Source organism: Onychomys torridus, chromosome 15 (genome assembly GCF_903995425.1).
Source record: "Onychomys torridus chromosome 15, mOncTor1.1, whole genome shotgun sequence".
NCBI classification, from domain to species: Eukaryota; Metazoa; Chordata; class Mammalia; order Rodentia; family Cricetidae; genus Onychomys; species Onychomys torridus.
In genome coordinates this window covers 17,967,108-17,986,477 of record NC_050457.1, presented here as the reverse complement: position 1 = coordinate 17,986,477, position 19,370 = coordinate 17,967,108, and the positions used below count along the sequence as shown (strand labels likewise).

Sequence of the window (19,370 nt, the reverse complement as noted above, 5' to 3'; positions counted from 1 at the left end):
TATGCCCAAAGCAGTGTGGTGTAGACAGAAAGATCACTGGAGCAGAACAGGAGGCCCTCAGACACACTCAGAGGGACAAAGAGCCACTATCACAAAACTGACAGTAATACAATGAAGAAAAAGGTCTTTCAAACACTGAGTATCTTCACGTGAAAAACAATACATGTGAACACAGACCCAAAACTCCACAAAAATTAACTTGATAATGGACTACAGATCAAAATGTAAAACATAATCTATAAGCTGCTAGAGGCTAACATAGAAGAAACCATAGATTAACTTGGGTACTTAGTATGACAGCTTTTAGATATAAACCCAAAGAAATGAATTGTGGGAAAAGAACCAAAAAGCTCTATTTCTTGCATTTTGAAATACTCAGTATTCATTAGGAATTTTACTGAGGTCTTCCACTCTACAAAGCACAAGCAAGAAGCAGAAATGGACTCTATCTATGGAGAGAGCAGAACCGGACTCTATCTATGGAGAGAGCAGAAACGGACTCTATCTATGGAGAGAGCAGAACCGGACTCTATCTATGGAGAGAGCAGAACCGGACTCTATCTATGGAGAGAGCAGAAATGGAATCTATCTATGGAGAGAGCAGAACCGGACTCTATCTATGGAGAGAGCAGAACCGGACTCTATCTTATGGAGAGAGCAGAAACGGACTCTATCTATGGAGAGAGCAGAACCGGACTCTATCTATGGAGAGAGCAGAACCGGACTCTATCTATGGAGAGAGCAGAACCGGACTCTATCTACGGAGAGAGCAGAACCGGACTCTATCTACGGAGAGAGCAGAACCGGACTCTATCTACGGAGAGAGCAGAAACGGACTCTATCTATGGAGAGAGCAGAAATGGACTCTATCTATGGAGAGAGCAGAACCGGACTCTATCTATGGAGAGAGCAGAACCGGACTCTATCTATGGAGAGAGCAGAACCGGACTCTATCTACGGAGAGAGCAGAAACGGACTCTTGCATTTTTTTCTCTGTCAATGTTGTATCTAAAACAAAACTGTAGTTAACTACAATTTACAACCTCTGCTTCACTAAAGACAATGTCAAGAGAATTAGAAGACAAGCCTCAGACAGGGAGGGCCCTTACCCAAAATATGCTAAGAACTGTTAAACCTTGACAACAAGAAAACAGGCAAACCAATCTTTAGCAGAGCTAAAGGCCTAAGTGAATCTCCCTCCCTTTTCCCTCCCCCCATTTTTTCTCCTGTCTGTCTCTTTCTCTCTATCTCTCTCTCTCTCTCTACACACACACACACACACACACACACACACACACACACACACACACACAATCTAACAATCCCCTCCAGGGACCAACCAGAAATCAGGGGAGCAAAGAATATAGCAGTCGGAGGATGAGAAGGAGTGATTTATGAAATGCTGTCTTCCGTGACATATAGTGGTAGGTACCTGCAAAAGATCATCAACATTGTATCATGGAGATGCTGCCATGGGTCCCCATACCCTCTGAGGAAATAAAGGCAGTTATGGGTACTGGGAGTCAGGTGGGGACAGTCAAACTCCTTGATGGGGTAGCCTCTGGTACTCTGCCTTTATTCTTAAATAACCTAATCCCCATGCACAAGCAGCAGACCTACTTAAATGCAGTAAGGCACACAAGAAAACACATGAAAGTACACGCAGCACGATGGGAAGAAGAATGGAGGGAGGGAGGGGGAAGGTGAAGGGAAATACGATCAAAGTACATTATTGCTGTTCATTTTAACTCTTTTGGGGGCCCGCCACCCAGCTCCCAAATAAATCCACATACAGAGGCATATTCTCAATTATGAACACCCGGCCTTAGCTTGGCTTAGTTTCTTGCCAGTTTTCCTCAAACTGTCCTATCGTCTGCCTCTGGGCTTCTCCCGTTCTCTTACTTCTGCAAATCTTACTCTTACTCTGTGGCTTGCTGTGTAGCTGGGCAGAGGCCCGTGGGTCCTCCTCCTTCTCTGGCTACTTCCTCTTCTCTCTCTCCTCCCAGATTTCTCTTTCTATATATTCTCTCTGCCTACCAGCCCCACCTATCCTTTCTCCTTGCTATTGGATTCTTTATTAGACCATCAGGTGTTTTAGACAGGCACAGTAACACAGCTTCACAGAGTTAAACAGATGCAACATCAACAAAAGTAACACACCTTACAAATAATATTCAGCAACACATTATATGTGTATGAAATTGTGAAATTCATTTTTTAAGTAAAGATGGCGAAAAAGCACATGAAAAGATGCTCAATACTTTATGGCATTAAGGCAATCAAAAAAAGATGTGAGCTGTCTGAAAGGACTTGGTGGGAAGGATGGACTAATGTGCAGAGCCCGGAGGATTCTTCCTGCAGTGTGACTGCTGCACATGATAAACATGATGATGCATTTTGGTCAGGATACACCAGAAACCCACGGGCTTTAGCTGATAATCATGTTAACACAGGTTCCCAGCCTTAAACGTATAGATACGTGTGTGAGAGCTAAGGTCATGAAGAAAATCCCATCACTTTCAAGTCATTTGACTGTAAACCAGTGACTTCTCATTTTTAAAACCTATGTTTTTAAAATGAAAACAAAACCAGTGAGTTAGAATACCTTAACTGTAGAATGTGAAAATAGGTTCTCTCTATTCAACCATACCAAAGCCAATGCTAATGCAAACAAACAAACAAAAATCAATACAGCTTCACTTTGCTCCAGAACACTCACTTCAGAAGACACACACATATTACACTGAATGTTTTTTGAAGGCAAAACCACAAATACCGTGTTAGTGTGCAGGTGTACCTGGAAGAGGCACAGTCAGTGCGCCCCAACGCACTGTAGTGAGGAAACCATGACCTGGGGAAGCAGACTTACACGGTAACATGTTCTTTCTACAAACCCTGTACCTGGAGCTCCAAACACAAGCGCTCACAGACACCAAGGAGAATCTTTGCTTTACAGGGATTGTAAGATGGCAGACAGACATACATTTCATCTGAGTTTGGCAGGAAATAAATACAAACTATCTTCTCATTGTCAGTTTCTAAGAGCAACAGAGGGAAAATCTGCAATAGCTGAAAAATGCAACAACATTTTATGTCTAAAATTTGATGACAAGAAAATATTTCTGAAAAATATACTTGCTTGACATGTGAACAATGACGCTGGGCTGTGTGGAAACAAAAGGTAACATGGAGAGCAAGCCTCTCAAATAGCAGTAAGGTGCTGGCAGAAACATACCCTTTAGTCCTCAGAACTCAGGTGTCTGGAGGTGAAGCACAGACTGACTACCTTTCACAGGCAGAAAACAAAGATGCACAGGACGAGAACGGTCCTGCCTCACAGGTTCAAAGCAAGGGCTGGACTGAACTCAGGACAACTCTTCTTGGTCTATCATCTCTCCCCTTTACTCCCTCGGCACCTGTGACCACCAGCCTTTTGAATTCCACAACAACCTTAGGGGCTGTAATAATATATCTAAGACTTACACCCAAATCCCCCAATCCTTGCAGCCTGCTGGAGGTTTAGACTGAGCCTGAAGGCTGACACCCAACCCCTGCAGGGAAGCCCCCATGACAGTCCCACTGCATTGGTCAACACCAGCTACTGTCTCACATCCCCATTCAGTGGTAACCATTTGGTCCTGGAGAAGGTCTCCTTCCCAGTCAGCAGACAGCCACCTCACACAGTGTAAGTGCGCCTCACACAATATAAACACAAGGAAGCAATCTCTTGCACAGCTGCGTATAAGGACACTAAGTCCCTCTAAAGCAACGGTTCTCAACCTGTGAGTCATGACCTCGGGGGCCAAATGCCCTTTCACAGGGGTCACCAATTAGATACCCTATATATCAGATGTTTACATTGTGATTCATAACAGTAGCAAAATAACAGTTATGAAGTAGCAACGAAATAATTTTATGGTTGGGGTCACCACAACATGAGGAACTGTATTAAAGGGTCACAGCACTAGGAAAGTTGCTAATTAGAAAGGAACCACTGCCTTAAAGGTACCCTCATGGCTTCACCTAAACCTAATTACCTACAAAAGACTCTTTCCAAAAATGACTACACAGAGTTAAAGTTTCAATGTGGATTCTGGAAGGCACAAACAGTCCATTACATTCTTGTAGTGATATACTGATGGCACGCCTCTCTGACATTAGCTTAGATACCTCTAACAAAAGCAGAGAGGTAAGTGATTAGCAGGACGCTAACTACTCAGATAAATCAGCTATTTATCCTCTATAGAAAACACACAGGTAAGGAGGAGTATAGTAGGAACACCTTTATAAGTTTTTTTCTAAAGAAAAAGGGAAATTTCATCCCCCCCAAATTCAGTATGCAACACAGGGTATGCACCCACCACCCCTCCCATGAGAAAACTGCCATGCTGTTCACACTGCATGTTTTATACTACAGCCCAGTGAGCAAGCGCTCTACCACACAGGTGGAAGTGTGGGTTTGAGGACCATTGAACACCGAATCTCCCCAATACATCACAATTATGGAAACACCTGGGCACACTAACTTTGTGGTGAGCCACTATGAAAATTCAGTGTTCAATTGCCCACACTTCTCATGTATATGTTTAGCTGTATGTCCAGCTCTAGTATATAAGAAACATACTTTCAGAATGCATCCATTTCCAAACTTTGTTCCTAAGAAATGGAATGGAAGACCTGCATAAAGCATTTTTCAAATTTCCCTGAAATAAAATATGCACGTGGCCATGCTGGTCAGGGCAAAGAAGTCTCAAACTTGAGGAATAAAGGCTGGGATTGTCCTAGCTCCATGATGGGAAGAGGAAAGCTCCCTCTGGCTGAAGTAACTCTACTAAGAACAGCACTCACCCAATTACAAAGCAGCAAGCCAACATTAATGACCTCTCACATTAGCCTCACCCTAACCCGGGACAGAGAGTCCACTGCAGACAGGGAAGCGGATGTGCATGAGACTGAAACTGATAAATTTAATTTTTCTCTGGGGCGTTAAAAACAAGGGGATTAAAGCAAAGCTGTTATAATGTATTCAGAAATTCTAGAATGAGAAAGAGAAATTCAGCAAAGCTCCCCCACCCCTTGAGATAGGGTCTTACCGTGTAGCCCTGGAAGACCTGGAACTTATTTTGTACAGCGGGCTGGCTTTAAACCCCCAGAGATCCATCTGCCTGCTCTTGCCTTCTGAGTGCTGGGACTAAAGGCTAAGCCACCAGGCCTGGCTCTGAGGCTTCCTTTTCTTAATCACCACGGAATTTCAATACTTACAACAGAACAAGATGTATATACTCATATACTTGTGTTCTAAGTTAAGAGTAAGAAACCAGAGCTGTGGAAAACTCACATTTCAGTTATACAGAAAGAAAAGGAAGAATGGAATTTTAAAGCTCTATATAAACAGGTTAAATTTTATTAAGGGATTATTTAATCTCCATTAATCCCCAAATATTCCACATCTAAACTAAAGGACACACTAGAATCACTAGGAAAAAACTGTGTGAGCATGTTGTCTCAAAGATAATACAAGGACTGGGGCTGGAGAGATAGCTCAGTGGTGAAGGGCACTCAGTGATCTTCCAGGACTGGGAAAGATTCCCAGCACTCACAGGGGCTCACAACAGCTTGTTATTCCAGTTTCAGGGGATCTGACTCTCTCTTTCGTCATATGCAGGCACCAGGCACACACATGGTACACAGACATACATAACACCCAAACACAGAAAAGGTAACAAATAAATTAATAACAATAAAAGATAATATGACCACAGCCGTGTGTTCTGGCGTGTAGCTGTAATCCCAGCACTCAGGAAGCTGAGACAGGAAGAGTCCCAGTTCAAAGACAGCCTGGGCTACAAAGACCCCATCTCAAAACAGGAAAGAGGAGAAGAGAGAGAAAGGAGAGGAGAATGCCACAGAAGGAAAGGAGAGCTGGGATGCCTCTGGAGAAGAAATGGGGAGGCCACACACACAGAAGCCTGCAATTCCACACCTAGAGAAAGGAAACCAAGAGAACAGAGAAGACCTGTAGCCCTGGTGGCCCACAGGCAAAGATGACGGCTGGTGTTTACAAGACCCAGGACCCAAGCATCAGCAAGCCAACTTTTTGACTTCCAGAGAGAGAATGGCCACGAGTGTACAAAGGTGTTTGTGGCACTAACACATACCCGATTATTAAAACTCTGACTGTGTGACTTTTTGGTGAATTACAAAAGCAAAGACATGTAATACTCAATGACAAAAATACACACAGTAAGTGCTTAGGGACACGGTGACCTACTGTCAACATTTACATTGACACGTATCAAGAAATTCAGATGCACAGATACGTCCACACCACAATGTACTGGTTTCTCCATTCTGGGGCGTTAATTCTGTGAGACACAGCCTTCCTGGTTGACAATCTCTCTTCCTCCAACATTTCACATCCGCTGCTTCAAAAGCTGGGAGTGGTGGCACACACTTTAATCCCAGCACGTCTAAGTCAGAGGCAAGTAGATCTTTTTGAGTTTGAGTTCCAGGACAGCCAGGGATACACAGAAAGACCCTGCCTCAAAAACAAAACAAAACAAACAAACAAAACCACCACCTTCTAGAACCTGTGGCTTCTGATATGAAGGCAACTAATACTAGTGAAGAGACCTTGCACACAGTGACTCTCCTCACCTCTGACTTTCAACAAGGATGAACTGTCAGGGATGGAGTCTTTCTTACCAAGAACTTGAGTTTCTTCATTAGAGCACTCAGTGTCTTTCATCAGGTCTAGAGAGCGTCCAGCCACGGTCTCTTCAGATATTCCTTCTAGCCCCTTCTCTCTCCTCTTTCCTCTAGGTATCCCATCGTGTGTAAAAGCACACCGGAGGGTGCTCAACAAGCTTCTTCATGAGTTTTGCTATTGCTCTGCCCATTTCACTTTGTGCATTGTCTGCTGCTCAGACTCCATCATTTAAACTGACCTGTCTTCTAGTTCACGGATTCATTTTCTGTCTGTTCAGATCTACTGCTGAACCCTGGTCGTGAACATTTCATTACTCAACTTTTCAGTAGGCTTCTGTTTGGTTCTTTTGCATCTCTCTCCCACTCCATCTGTGCACATGTGTGCATGAGTGTGTGTGTGTGTGTGCATGCGCTTGCACACTAGTACTGACACTCTATTTGGAGGGACATCACTTTTCTAACTCCATTTACTTGCTTTAGTGTGCTTGAGACTGTAAATTTAAACACGCTGAGACTCAGTACAGCACAGGCTTCTTTGGTCCCAATCCCATTACTCTGTTTTTCTTTTAACGTACCATTCTTTTGTTTCTTTGCATGTTTCCTAATTTTGAGATGAAGACTAGACATTTAGATTATGATATGGTAACTCTGTAACTGAGATTCTAACCCTTTCCACGTGTTTGTTGTTGCTGGTCCTAAGTGATTTTGGAAAGCCTGTATTCTCTCTCTTGGTCACATGAGGGTTTGCTCTTCTGCTAGCTGTATAATCAGCTAGAGATTTAAGAGACATTTCCTAGAATTACCAAAGGGAAGAAATCCCAAGTCACTGCAGCTCTGCAGCCTCTGTAACACTCAAATCACTTGTGTCTCAGTCACTACTTCCTCTTCTGGAGCGCTTGACGGCCCCTCACAAACAAAGTTCAGGTCTCATCCTAGATTCCACGCTATACAGGTGAGGCTGCCTGCCCTCATTCTCCAAGTATTCCATCCTCTGGCCTTCTGGGGACCATCCCTCCTGGGCCGCTGTCACTGAGTGTGGTCCTGTTTAGGACTACGAGACTGAGACTGAGAATTGAGGTGGTCATTTAAAATGTGTAAAGCACTGTTTTCTTAATTAAAGGTCTGAATAGTTGCTGTGAAGCTTGACTTATTTTCTCCATTCACAAAGTTTATTTTGTTTTTTTAATCTCATCTTACCACATATCTCTCTAGGGCAGACCCTAGAGTTCCTTCTCAGTCACGTTTGCTAGTGTCAGATTCCATTTAAGACTGTTTACATAAAACACTGTGGTAAATATGGTCTTAAATCATCTCTCAGAGCCACAATTTATAGTACAGTATAGATCTCCAAAAGAAACTTAAATACTTATATTTATAATAAGCAGCATAAAGGACTAAATAAGGATATGCTAAAGGCACAGAATATATGGATAAAGCTAGCTTAGTGATGAGAGTGCTTCCTCACCAAGTATAGGTACTGGGTTTAACCTCAGAAGCTTCCCCATCAAAACAAACAAGCAAGAACAGGAAATCAGCACATAAATAAAGTTTACCCACAGAAACTTAGAGGCATGAGACTTTAGTAAATACATAGTTTTTGTCTTATACCATTCCCTAGTCTCACATAAAAATTAGGAAAAAAACTGCCTCTGGGGTGGTGGACACCTTCAATCCCAGTACTTAGCAGGTAGAGGAAGGAGGATATCTGAGTTCAAGGCCATTCTGGTCTACAAATCAAGTTCTAGGACAGCAAGAACTGTTACATAGAGAAACCCTGTCTCGAAAAACTAAAAGTAAACAAATTAATTAAAATTTTTAAAAAAGAACAGAATAAAGATATTTGCAGATGAATAAAATTTAAGAATTAACTGCTGTCTCCTGCAAAAAAAAAAAAAAAAGTGCCTTATTAAGGAATTTTAAAAGTAATTGCAAGCAGCTGGGTGGTGGATCTCTGTGAGTTCGAAGCCAGCGTGGTCTACACAGCAAGTTCCAAGATAGCTGGAGCTACACAGAGAAACCCTGTCTCAAAAAACCAAAAACCATTCATTACAACCACATAATCACAAAGAACATGAAGGAACTCAGGCATGGAGAAGAAAACAACAGGAAAATATTTCTCAAAGCCTTACAGTATGTTCAACTTAAGGCAAAACAAAACCCAGGTACACGGAGCAGGGAGCTGGAGGTGGACAGACTCAAGAACAGGAGTATGAAACTATGAAATATTAAATAAAAGATGTTAAAGACAAGGACAATGAACAAAGACTAGGGAATCCTTAAACAGAATGCTCCATAACCAAGTGGAGGAGAGCCCCCGCTTCCCATCTGCCCCAGGTCCACAGTTCCACAGTAAACCGTGTACTACAGCCTTTGCCACAGCTGTCTGTTGACACACAAACTTCTTTCATTTGTATTGCGAAAACCATACACTATGATAAATCCTCCGTATTTTATTTTTAACAATTCTACAGAACAGCAAAATCTACTAATAGTCCACTGGTAAGAAAAAAGAATTTCAAAATTTATTTTCTTAAATAACCTGTTGAAAAGAACCACACACACAAACAATATGTATCCAAGCATATGTTTATGTATATAGTTTGCATTTTGATGAGTTATTTTCTAACAACCACTGAAAAAAATACCTGTAATAAAAACACTTTAAGGAAAACGCCAACCTTAAGATGTCCTTAGGCCTATGTAAGGTTCTATAAGTTCAAATACAGAAATACAGAGAAAGATAAAAGTAAATGAATCACTCAAAAGTATCTCTAAGTGTTGTGGATAATTGCTGACAGGTGTACCACCTGGCTTCATATTCTAAACGGTTGTGGTGACTCTTTTAAGTTTCAAAGTGCTGAGGTAAACAGTTTTGGTAGTTGTTAAATCTTCCACTTCCTAGCAATTTTAACAGAACTGGATCTATAGATGAAAGGCATTCCTGCCTGGACCAAACGGTTTCATTCAATATTGGCTCAGATTTCTTAGGGTTTTTTGTTTGTTCGTGTTTTTATTTCATTTTATTTTTAAATAACTCTTAAAAGAAGATTTGTATGATCTGAAGAGAAACTGAGTATTAAATAACTCTTAAACATTCACTTTGTTTTATATTTATCTTCAAAATAAATGAATTTATTTTCAAATCCATTACTTTTATAAAAGCAACTTTAAGTGAGAGATTTACGTGCTCTCCTCCTATAGCAGGCTGCAATGACAAAGAAAATACTTAAATAATGTCACATCCTTGAAAATTATACAAACTTGACCTAGAATGGAAAACCAGCCGACACAGACTGCAAAGAGAAAGGTAAATTTGAGAAAATAAAAATGCAAATACACATTTTAGTAGTCTCTTGAATTTATTAACCTAAAAGGTTTAATTTCCATTTTCCTGCATCAGCTTTATTTATAAAATGTCGTGCCCTATAAATATGCTGTTATTCTCTATAGTCAAGCACCCTCTTAACAAATCTTCTCATTAATATGTAAATTTAAAGTCAATCGGTCTTCTCTCTGACAGCCCCATGAATTCCTAGTACACTGTATAATCGGCTTTGACTTGGCATCCACTATTTATCATCAAAGATGTCAGTTAGAAAAATTATGGAAAATGCACTGCAATTGATATGACGGCAATCTACTTTGTCAACACTTAATTGTTCCTCAAATCATACATTTACATATAAACAGCCTAAATACTGATCTATAATGATGCAAATAAACGAAATTAAAAATCTCTTCTGGCCCCCAAGAAGCCTATTTGTATATGATGTGTTCATTTAGAAATGACTGACACAAGTATGCCCATCAACTCATCTCAAAAACTATTGCTAATAATTTTCAGTTCCTAAAAGCTAACATTTTACTACCCTTTGAGAATATTAACATAAACAGAGGGCTTTGGAAAGAGCTCAGTGGGTAACAGCACTTGTGGTACAAACATGAAGACCTGAGTTTGAATCCTCCACAGCCCTGACAAAAGCCTATGGGCAGACCATATGTGCTCACTGGCTGCCAGCCCACCTCCAGGTTCAGTGAGAGAGCCTAGCTCAGAGAAATGGCTGCTGACACAGCAAGAGCACAAGTCTACTTTCTGGCCTACAAATGCACCATGTACATGCACACAAATTCAAAGGAAAACAGGACTTTTCTCTTTGGAAAGCATATTTAATTTTAGATATCATCTAATTGAGTACCACAGAGTAGGGTCTTGGAGATTAGCTTTGACAGGAAACCAATAAGCAAACACAAACCATATTCAAGTCAATAGGTAACATAAAATAAAGGAAAGAATGATGGCCGTGAATATCAGATAACTGTTTCTAGGTCTACCTTTTCTAAACAGTATGCTTAGGTGAACTAACTGCTCAAACCTGTATGCCTCAGGATCTTTATCTGTAAATGGTTATGAAATTCTGACTGCCCAACATGGTGGTTTGAATGAGATTGGCCCCCCCAGTTGGTGAAACTGTTTGGGAAGGACTAGGAGGTGTGGCCTTGCTGGAGGTGCTATCACTGCGGTGGGCTTTGAGGTTACAAAAAGCCTGGTCATTCCCAGTTAGCTCTCTCTGCCTCATGCTCTCAAGAGGTGAGCTCTCAGCTACTGCTCCAGGATGGCGCCTGCCTGTTGCCATGCCCCCTGCTAGACGGCCATGGGCTCCAACCTTTGGAAACTGTTAGCCCACAATAAACTCTCTTCTGTAAATTGCCTCAGTCAGGGTCCACCCACTCTCTCGTACCAACTTCTGTCTTAGTTACCTTTCTCTTGCAGCAGGACACCATGACCAGGGCCACTATCCACTAACAAGAAAGCACAACAAAACGATTAACTGGAGTATCATTTCTCACATTTTCTCCTAATGCAAGAGAGGGAAAGCGAAATCTACGCTATAACTCCTAGGTTGCTATTAAGTTGGTGACTCGGCGTTCCCACTGGCGTATCCTTACTTCACGGTAAAACGCCCTTGACTGTAGGAACGTTGTCTCTGCACGGCATTCCTGGCAGGGATTTCTGCCTATATGGAGACCTCGCCCATGGATGAGAGTGAACGAGGTGTACAAACAAAGCATTTTCCTCCCCAGGTTCCGGAAGGCCAGTCACACTCAGGCCTCGTCTGAAGTGCTGCTCCTCTGTGTCCGTCTACTCTGTGATAACCTTAGTTACTATAAAGACACTGAAAACAACTTCTGAAACGAAAAGCAGATACAGAGCCACAAAGGTCTCAGCTTCTTTCAAATGTGGCGAAACTGTCTTTATGAGCTTTAGTCTTACAGCTTCCTCTTTGTATTTTTAATTATGTGTGTGGGTATGTGTCTGTGTGTGGATATAGGCACGTGACCACAGGTGCCTGCATTGGATCCCCTTGGAGCTGGAATTCCAGGTGGCTGTGAGCCACCAAATGTGCTAGGAACGGGTCCTCTCTGGGAGCAGTGCACTTAACCACTGAGCCAGCTCCAGCTCCTAGTCTAACAACTTTCATACTACATCAACCACAGGCAGTCCTAGAGAGAGGGAAGCCTCCAGGAGTACAAACACCTGAGCTTCTCACTCTGGTATCTGCAGCAGTCACAACAAGACAGACTCAGTGGGTTAAAGAAAGGAGTGTGGTGTGCCATGGCCCAAGTGTTGACACATTCAAAGAGTCATTTTGTACAAAGACCCTCGTTACGATTGCTAGTTCTGAAAGGACAGCAAGGACTGACCACATCTTTCTCTCCCAAAGGTTATTTACAAACTATTAAGAAAACACACAGACACAATCCTAATATCCTGAGTATGCTGGGTTAAACAAGATGTGCCAATAGAACTTGGAGTCATTTTTCCATGGACTGAGGTAAATTGACAGCATCTTACATTAGTAAGTAAAGCTAAATGTTTATCCATAGTATAATTGTAACTCCTAGCATAACTGAAATTAAATAGTTACCAACAATTGCCTCTCAAGGGTCAACCAAGAGGTTAATGTAGAAAAAACAAAAACATCATTTTTTATTTTATACTATGTTATAAGTACTTCTGTAACTTAAAAAAAAAAAGAACATTATTTAAACTCACGAAAATTACAAATCTCTCTAACTGGTTTCATGTCCTCCTTTCCATTAAGCACTCTGTCTCAAAGGAAACTGTAAGTGAGCTGCCCCGAGAAGTCAAACCCTCAGCTTCCACACCCTGGGCCTCACCTGCTCACATGCCGTCCAGCACATTCGCACATGTGTACGCCACACACGCCATCCAGCCACACCCCCTGCCCACACCTGGTCTCCTGGCTGTGCTGGGGCAGCGCAAGGCAGAGCTGCACGTCTGAAAATCACTGCCTCAGTCTGGAACTACAGGCCCTATGCTGACGTCACGGGCAGATGGATGAGAGACGAAGAAGAAGTGACATGGTCCAATTCCAGTATGCTGGGACAGTGGCCAGACTTCCTTCTGACAGGAACTAACATGAAAAAACACAAGACAAAATGCAGCCAGCCCCTTCCTCTCCAGTTATGGAACAAAAGCAGAAATACACATGTAAATGTAGAATTTAACCTATCTTTGCTACAAAACTCTAGGACCTATCTTTAGAAGACTCACGCATACTCAGCTCTAGCTTCTATCCACAAACAAGACAAAAGCTCACTTCTATACAAGCGCTGGAATGAATGATGGGCGAACATAATAAAAATGTCAAGTGATATAACACTGGTTAAAAAACCCAACATGAACTCTGTGCTTCCGCACAGGGAGAAAATGTCCAATCAGCTCCCCAGCAGGGGCTGGCTGAACAAACAGGAAGCATGATCGCGGAGGCAGCATCCAATGGCTGTGACACTGTCATCATCACACGCGGCTTCATTTAGTCAAACAGTCTTTCAAACCCAACTCCGGTCAATAACAAATCTGATTTTGTAAGGTACAAGTGTATACTAACAGCAAAAGTTCTTCCATCTGAGTCATATATTTTAACATACTGTAAAAAATGCAACCACTTTACTTACAATGAAGCTAAGGAGCTCCACAAGGAGACCTCAACTCAAAAACACGTCAAACTTCAAGCACAGAAGGGGCTGAGAGGACACAGCTCATCTTGCGCATGCGCAAGCCCTGGGTTCAATACACAGTACTCCCCAAAGCAATCAGAAAGGAAGGAAAACACCAAGCTGAGATGTAGCATTCAAGGAGATAAAGACACAGAAAAACGTTTTAAATCTTTTTAATACTAAAAAAACAAGTCAATGTAGAAAAAAATTTATGAAATGTTTTCTACTTATTTGTAAGCTTTATATGTCATTTAAAATCTATCATGAGGCCAGGCAGTGGTGGCGCATGCCTTTAATCCCAGCACTCGGGAGGCAGAGCCAGGCGGATCTCTGTGAGTTTGAGGCCAGCCTGGTCTACAGAGTGAGATCCAGGACAGGCACCAAAACTACACAGAGAAACCCTGTCTCGAAAAACCAAATTTAAAAACTATGAGAAGATTCCCACTTTGTAGAATTTCATTAACATTTTCCTCTCACATTAATATTATTTGTAATTTAAAAAAGCAAGATGCTCTAAACGCTGTATGGTTAGTCGGGTAGAGCTCACAACTGATTTTCCAAGTTTCTAATACTGGGGTTGGGGAGATGGCTCATTGGCGAAGAGTGCCTGCTGCTGCTCCAGGGCTCCTGGGCCTGGTTCCCACCACCTACACAGAGTGACTCACCTATGACTTCAGCTCCAGGAGAGCCATGCCCTCTCACGACCACTCAATGACCACACACACGTGCACATCCCCACATTGTGAAAACACATGCATGTACACACACATTTGTGCACCTACATGTGCAAACATGCAAGCACATTGTAAAACAGCCCATGCAAGTACACACATATGCACACGTGTACATGTGCACAAACACTCAAGCACACATTCATGAACATGCATGCACATACATACACATGCACACACAGAGATGTGCACACATAAGTATACACACATGAACACATACACAGAAATATAAAAAAATATTGCATTAAAAATGTCAAAAGATGAATGTGCTGTTATGGTAATGCTTAGGATTTCCTTAAACAAGTTTGAAATTTCATGTAAGTCTGCATAGAACAGTGAATGAGCGCTATTACAGACTAACAATATAATTAAAACTTCTAAGTTTCCTTGTAAAGAGCATGATAAATTTCTAATATTAACCTGCCAAAGAAACTAAACTCACTTCATAGGCTATTTGACTACTGACTTCACATACTTTGGGTGAGTACAAATGAAAATAAGCGTATTTTGGAAGTACAAAGCCGCAGGAAAGAAGTTTAAAAGCTGGCGGTATTCTGTGTATAAAGTCTGGGAATCAGTCACCCCAAGTGTAAATTCATGGTGCAGAGGCACATTACCCACTTTAGTAAACTGCTACATATGATAAATGGGGCTCAAAAATGTAAAATCAACGACAAGTAATAAAAATCCCAGGGCTTGGTGAGGCCCCATGAGCCTGTGTCCTAATGGGGACCTTTAGCCAGCTATCACACCAAAGATTACATAGTGCGTCTTTAAGTGGGAATCGGTCGGTGTCAAAACAATTGACAATCAGCAAAGTAAGTCCCCACTGGAAGGCAGATTTCTTTTATTTCAATACTCTTCACTGGATGCAGCCTGTAAAAGTTCATCTACTCCCTTGGTACACTTCGTAAGTGGGAGGCCAATCAGCACTCACCTCTCTCCAAGGGCTGACAAACTGTGTCCGAGCATACCGAGTTAGCATGTGGATTATGACAACCTGTCCCCACTCTTCGACATCGACCAGTAGGTTACAAAGTTTGCGGTAATTCCTGTGGATCAGATCGATTCTATCCGGGCACACTTCTTCAAAAGCCATCACCACACTGCCAGCCACCAGCTGAGAAGAAAGAAACAGTAACTCATTACATATACTCTTCACCACCCAAGACCGTACTCGGGTACTCCGGCAGCATAGTCATGTTATGACAATAATATTGAAAGTTTTAGTCATTCAGTTAAAATGAGTAATAAAAAAGTACCATTTTCTTGAAGGATACCTTTAAAACTATAATTAGTATGGAAAACGATCTTCTTCTGAAGAGAGATAAATCCAGGTTATTTTAGTTTATTAAGTTAAATCTAATAATTGTTTATACATGAGTTAAATGTTAATAACTCAGTTTCGGGAATTTTTTTGGGATTTTTTTCTTGTTGTTGTTGTTGTTGTTTGGTTTTTGGAGACAAGGTTTCTCTGTGTAACATCTCTGGCTGTCCTGGAACCTGCTTTGTAGACCAGGCTGGCCTCAAACTCACAGAGATCTGTCTGCCTCTGCCTCCTGAGTGCTAAGATTAAAGGTGTGCGCTGCCACCACCCAAATTTAAACTATAAAGAGACTCAGGACAATAACAAAGACCCCACTGCCAGTTTCAAGTAAACCAGCAGGGACTCAACAATGCATTTCCATTAGAAAGCACACAAAGAACTAACTCAGTGTGTTTAATGCAAAAACACTTCCAAATCTCACACATTTTAGTCCATTTGTTTTTACCAATATAATTTATTTTCAAAGAAAATACAGTGACTGAAATGTTAGTATATCATGAATAAAAATTGGAATAATGTATTGCCAAAAGGGGACAGCTTTCCCCCAGACTAATTAATGATATCATAAATGTGCACTTCTGAATTGTCATGCTCTTACAAATCTTGGGTGAAACTAAGATTCCTTCAACATAAAGGTACAAAGCAAGCAGAATATTTAATATACAAATTCTTCTATATGTGTACCATATATACATGCAGTTAGCCAACAGTGTAATACTGTTTTGAAAAGACAAAATTAATATCATATTCTTTCTAAACACTAGGGATTTTCCTTTTAGTATCTAAAATTTCCCACATGACTAAAAATAAACAATTAAATAGAAATATCACTTACTGAAATGGTACTTTTGGAAAAATATTAGCTACAATGATATTCATATTTTGAGTGTTTGTCCCTCTACTTGGTTACCATTTAGTTTATTAATATGCAACCAACAACACAATTCAAAGAAAACAGCTCAGAATATAGACTTGCTATTATGCTAAACAAGTTTCAAGTCCTGTGGGGATTTTATGAATTACCAATCAGTATAAACGTGAAGCTGCATTTATTGGCTCCAGCCCTGCCCATGTACTGGTGCCTGCTGGTCCCAGCATGTATTCACCTCAATCGAAAAGCAAAGAATTGATTATTTGTGTGAGCTAAATAAAAATGTATTACACATCTAATTTCCTATTTGCTATTGATATGGAAAGCAAGTTAAATGCATGTTTTCAAATCCTCATTTTCATATCTTCTGCATCAATTAGTCTTCAAATATATTCAAAGCAACTTACAACCTGTGATTATGAGATCAAAATTAACAATTTAAAAATCTCTTAAAATAACCAAGTTTATAACATCAAACTATAGAAGAAATTACTATTTATGAGTTGTAAACGTCTATATACACTTTATTTACAAATCAGCAATTACTATCATTGTTATAAATAATAACTGTTAAGAAAAACTACAAAATTGGGGTATTTCTTAATCTATGAGACTGAACTCACTTTAAATTTTTAAATAATTTTCGTTTTTTAAATGCTATGTAAAATCAAGGATCTTTTTAAACCCAGAAAGTATTTTATTCCAAATGATTAGACACCAAACAACGAACTGGAAAATCAGCTCCCGCAGGACATTAAATTTATCAAGCCCCAACAACCTGCATGCAACTGCAGGGCACTAAAACACCCAAGACATTACAGGAAGGAGAGAAAACCACCATTTAGGTACAAATAAGGCTTCAGGAAGCACGAAAAATAGGAATGATGTAAAAAGAGCATCGTCACAAAACAACATTGGCCGTTTTAGATGCTCACTTCATTGTAGAGTTTGTTTGTTTGTTTGTTTGTTTTAAACAGGCTCAGCTTTTGATAAACACTAGTAGAAGAATTGATCAGTTGGGTCTATTAAATGTTCACTATCCATAAAACATTCAGAATTAAAATAGAATGATCTAATCAGATTTCAAAACCAAAAATATTGGTCTCCAAAAAACAAACAGTTACTCTCCATCCCCGTGTCAACAGCAGCTCTTCACACAGTGGGAATAAATCACTCCGACAAACCCCAATGAGCTCATCAGATCTAGACGCAGCTTTCCATTATGTATTTTTTATATTAAAGCAATAAACGTGGTTCATTTATCTCTCCTTGGTTGCCACGTCTTTCTGTGCTGTTGCTATGAACTTCAGCCATTAGCTGTGCTCCAAGGTAAACTACATGAACCATCAACAAAAGTGACATCCCATCTATGGAGTTCATATTTTCTCTAGATTATCTATGCTAGTTGACAAGCTGGTAATGAAAAAAATCACACTAAGCAAATGGTTCCTCTAATAACAATAAATTTTCTATAAAATTATGAAGGGTACAAAACGTTTCCTTGCATCTATTTTGTCATGAATTCTAATTAACGTTACAAAAATCTGAGTGCTGGGTCATCACAAGAAGTACATCACAGTGTGATTGATAAGATGGTATAAGTTAGCCAATGCTGCCAAGATTTTCTTCCCTTAAATTAATGGCCATCCAACCTGCTCTAATCATACAGCCCAAATGATATTCCCCTTCTTATTTCAATTTTCTTGAGGCATGGAAAATAAGAAAGATCAGTCATTTATCTTCTAATAGCTGGATAATAGATCTATCACAATAAAACATCTGCACAAACTCGGGGGTGGGCTTTCTTCTTTTCCCAGAACAGCGAGGCTTTTACCAGCATTAAATCAATAACTTGGAAAATGGTATCTTACCCCTCCGATTTAGCTAGGAGCCATCCACCTATTCATTAAGCAGTCTATAGTTAAAATTAAGGAAACTTCAAGTCATCAAAAATACATAAACAACTCAGCTTTTCAGGAAGCATTAACGTAATTTATCTTCCTCAGAAATGTAAACACCATTGATAGGATTTCTTTGAAATTAACTTGAAACAAACAAACAAAAACAAAAGCACAAAAAATAAGGACCACCATGCCTTTGAAGCATTCTAACCATCTGGTTCCATGTTTTCAATGCTCAACAAATAATGAATTTCTACATTCCAAAGAAAAATAAAAAGTGTTATAGATTTAAGGGAGCATTTATAATGGAACCTTTGGAAAGGTTTATAGTAAAGTGTATTGTGCTAAGCACACAACGCAGATGAACGTATTGTGAATCCAGAAAGATATAACAAAAATTACAATAAAAAATACTGTTTCCACTGACTGAAGATGACAAATATATAGACAAAATGTTCCCTTCTAATCCCACCTATTGCACATGAGAGCTTTCTAAATATCTTTATAAACACAAAGACACCTTCAAACAACAGTGACCTAAATGGCACTGCCATGCTCGTCCGGCTGCAACCAGAACTGTGTGCCTGAATCCAGAGAGATTTCTTTTTAGGGAACAACTACATCCTTGTCTTTTTGAGCCACGTGCTTCTCACACACTAAAAGACCTTGGAGGTCTCAATATGAAAACCCTCCCTGGGCTAAGAAAAGAAACATAAGGCACCTCCCCTAATCAACAGAGCTCAAAGAAGTAAGTCTTAAACACACTGACATCTTTCGCATCCCATAAAACCAGTAACATAAAACCATCA

General features: G+C 40.4%; 1 protein-coding gene across 3 annotated transcripts in view; it reads right to left on the bottom strand.

Moving 5' to 3' along the window:
- Ap3b1 (adaptor related protein complex 3 subunit beta 1) overlaps positions 1-19,370 on the bottom strand; it is a 205,645-nt gene that overhangs the window by 131,325 nt on the left and 54,950 nt on the right. For all 3 annotated transcript variants that reach the window (XM_036206993.1, XM_036206994.1, XM_036206995.1), the window contains exon 7: positions 15,400-15,582. In XM_036206993.1, the coding sequence (XP_036062886.1) occupies positions 15,400-15,582 (183 nt within the window). The remainder of the gene's footprint in view (positions 1-15,399; positions 15,583-19,370) is intronic.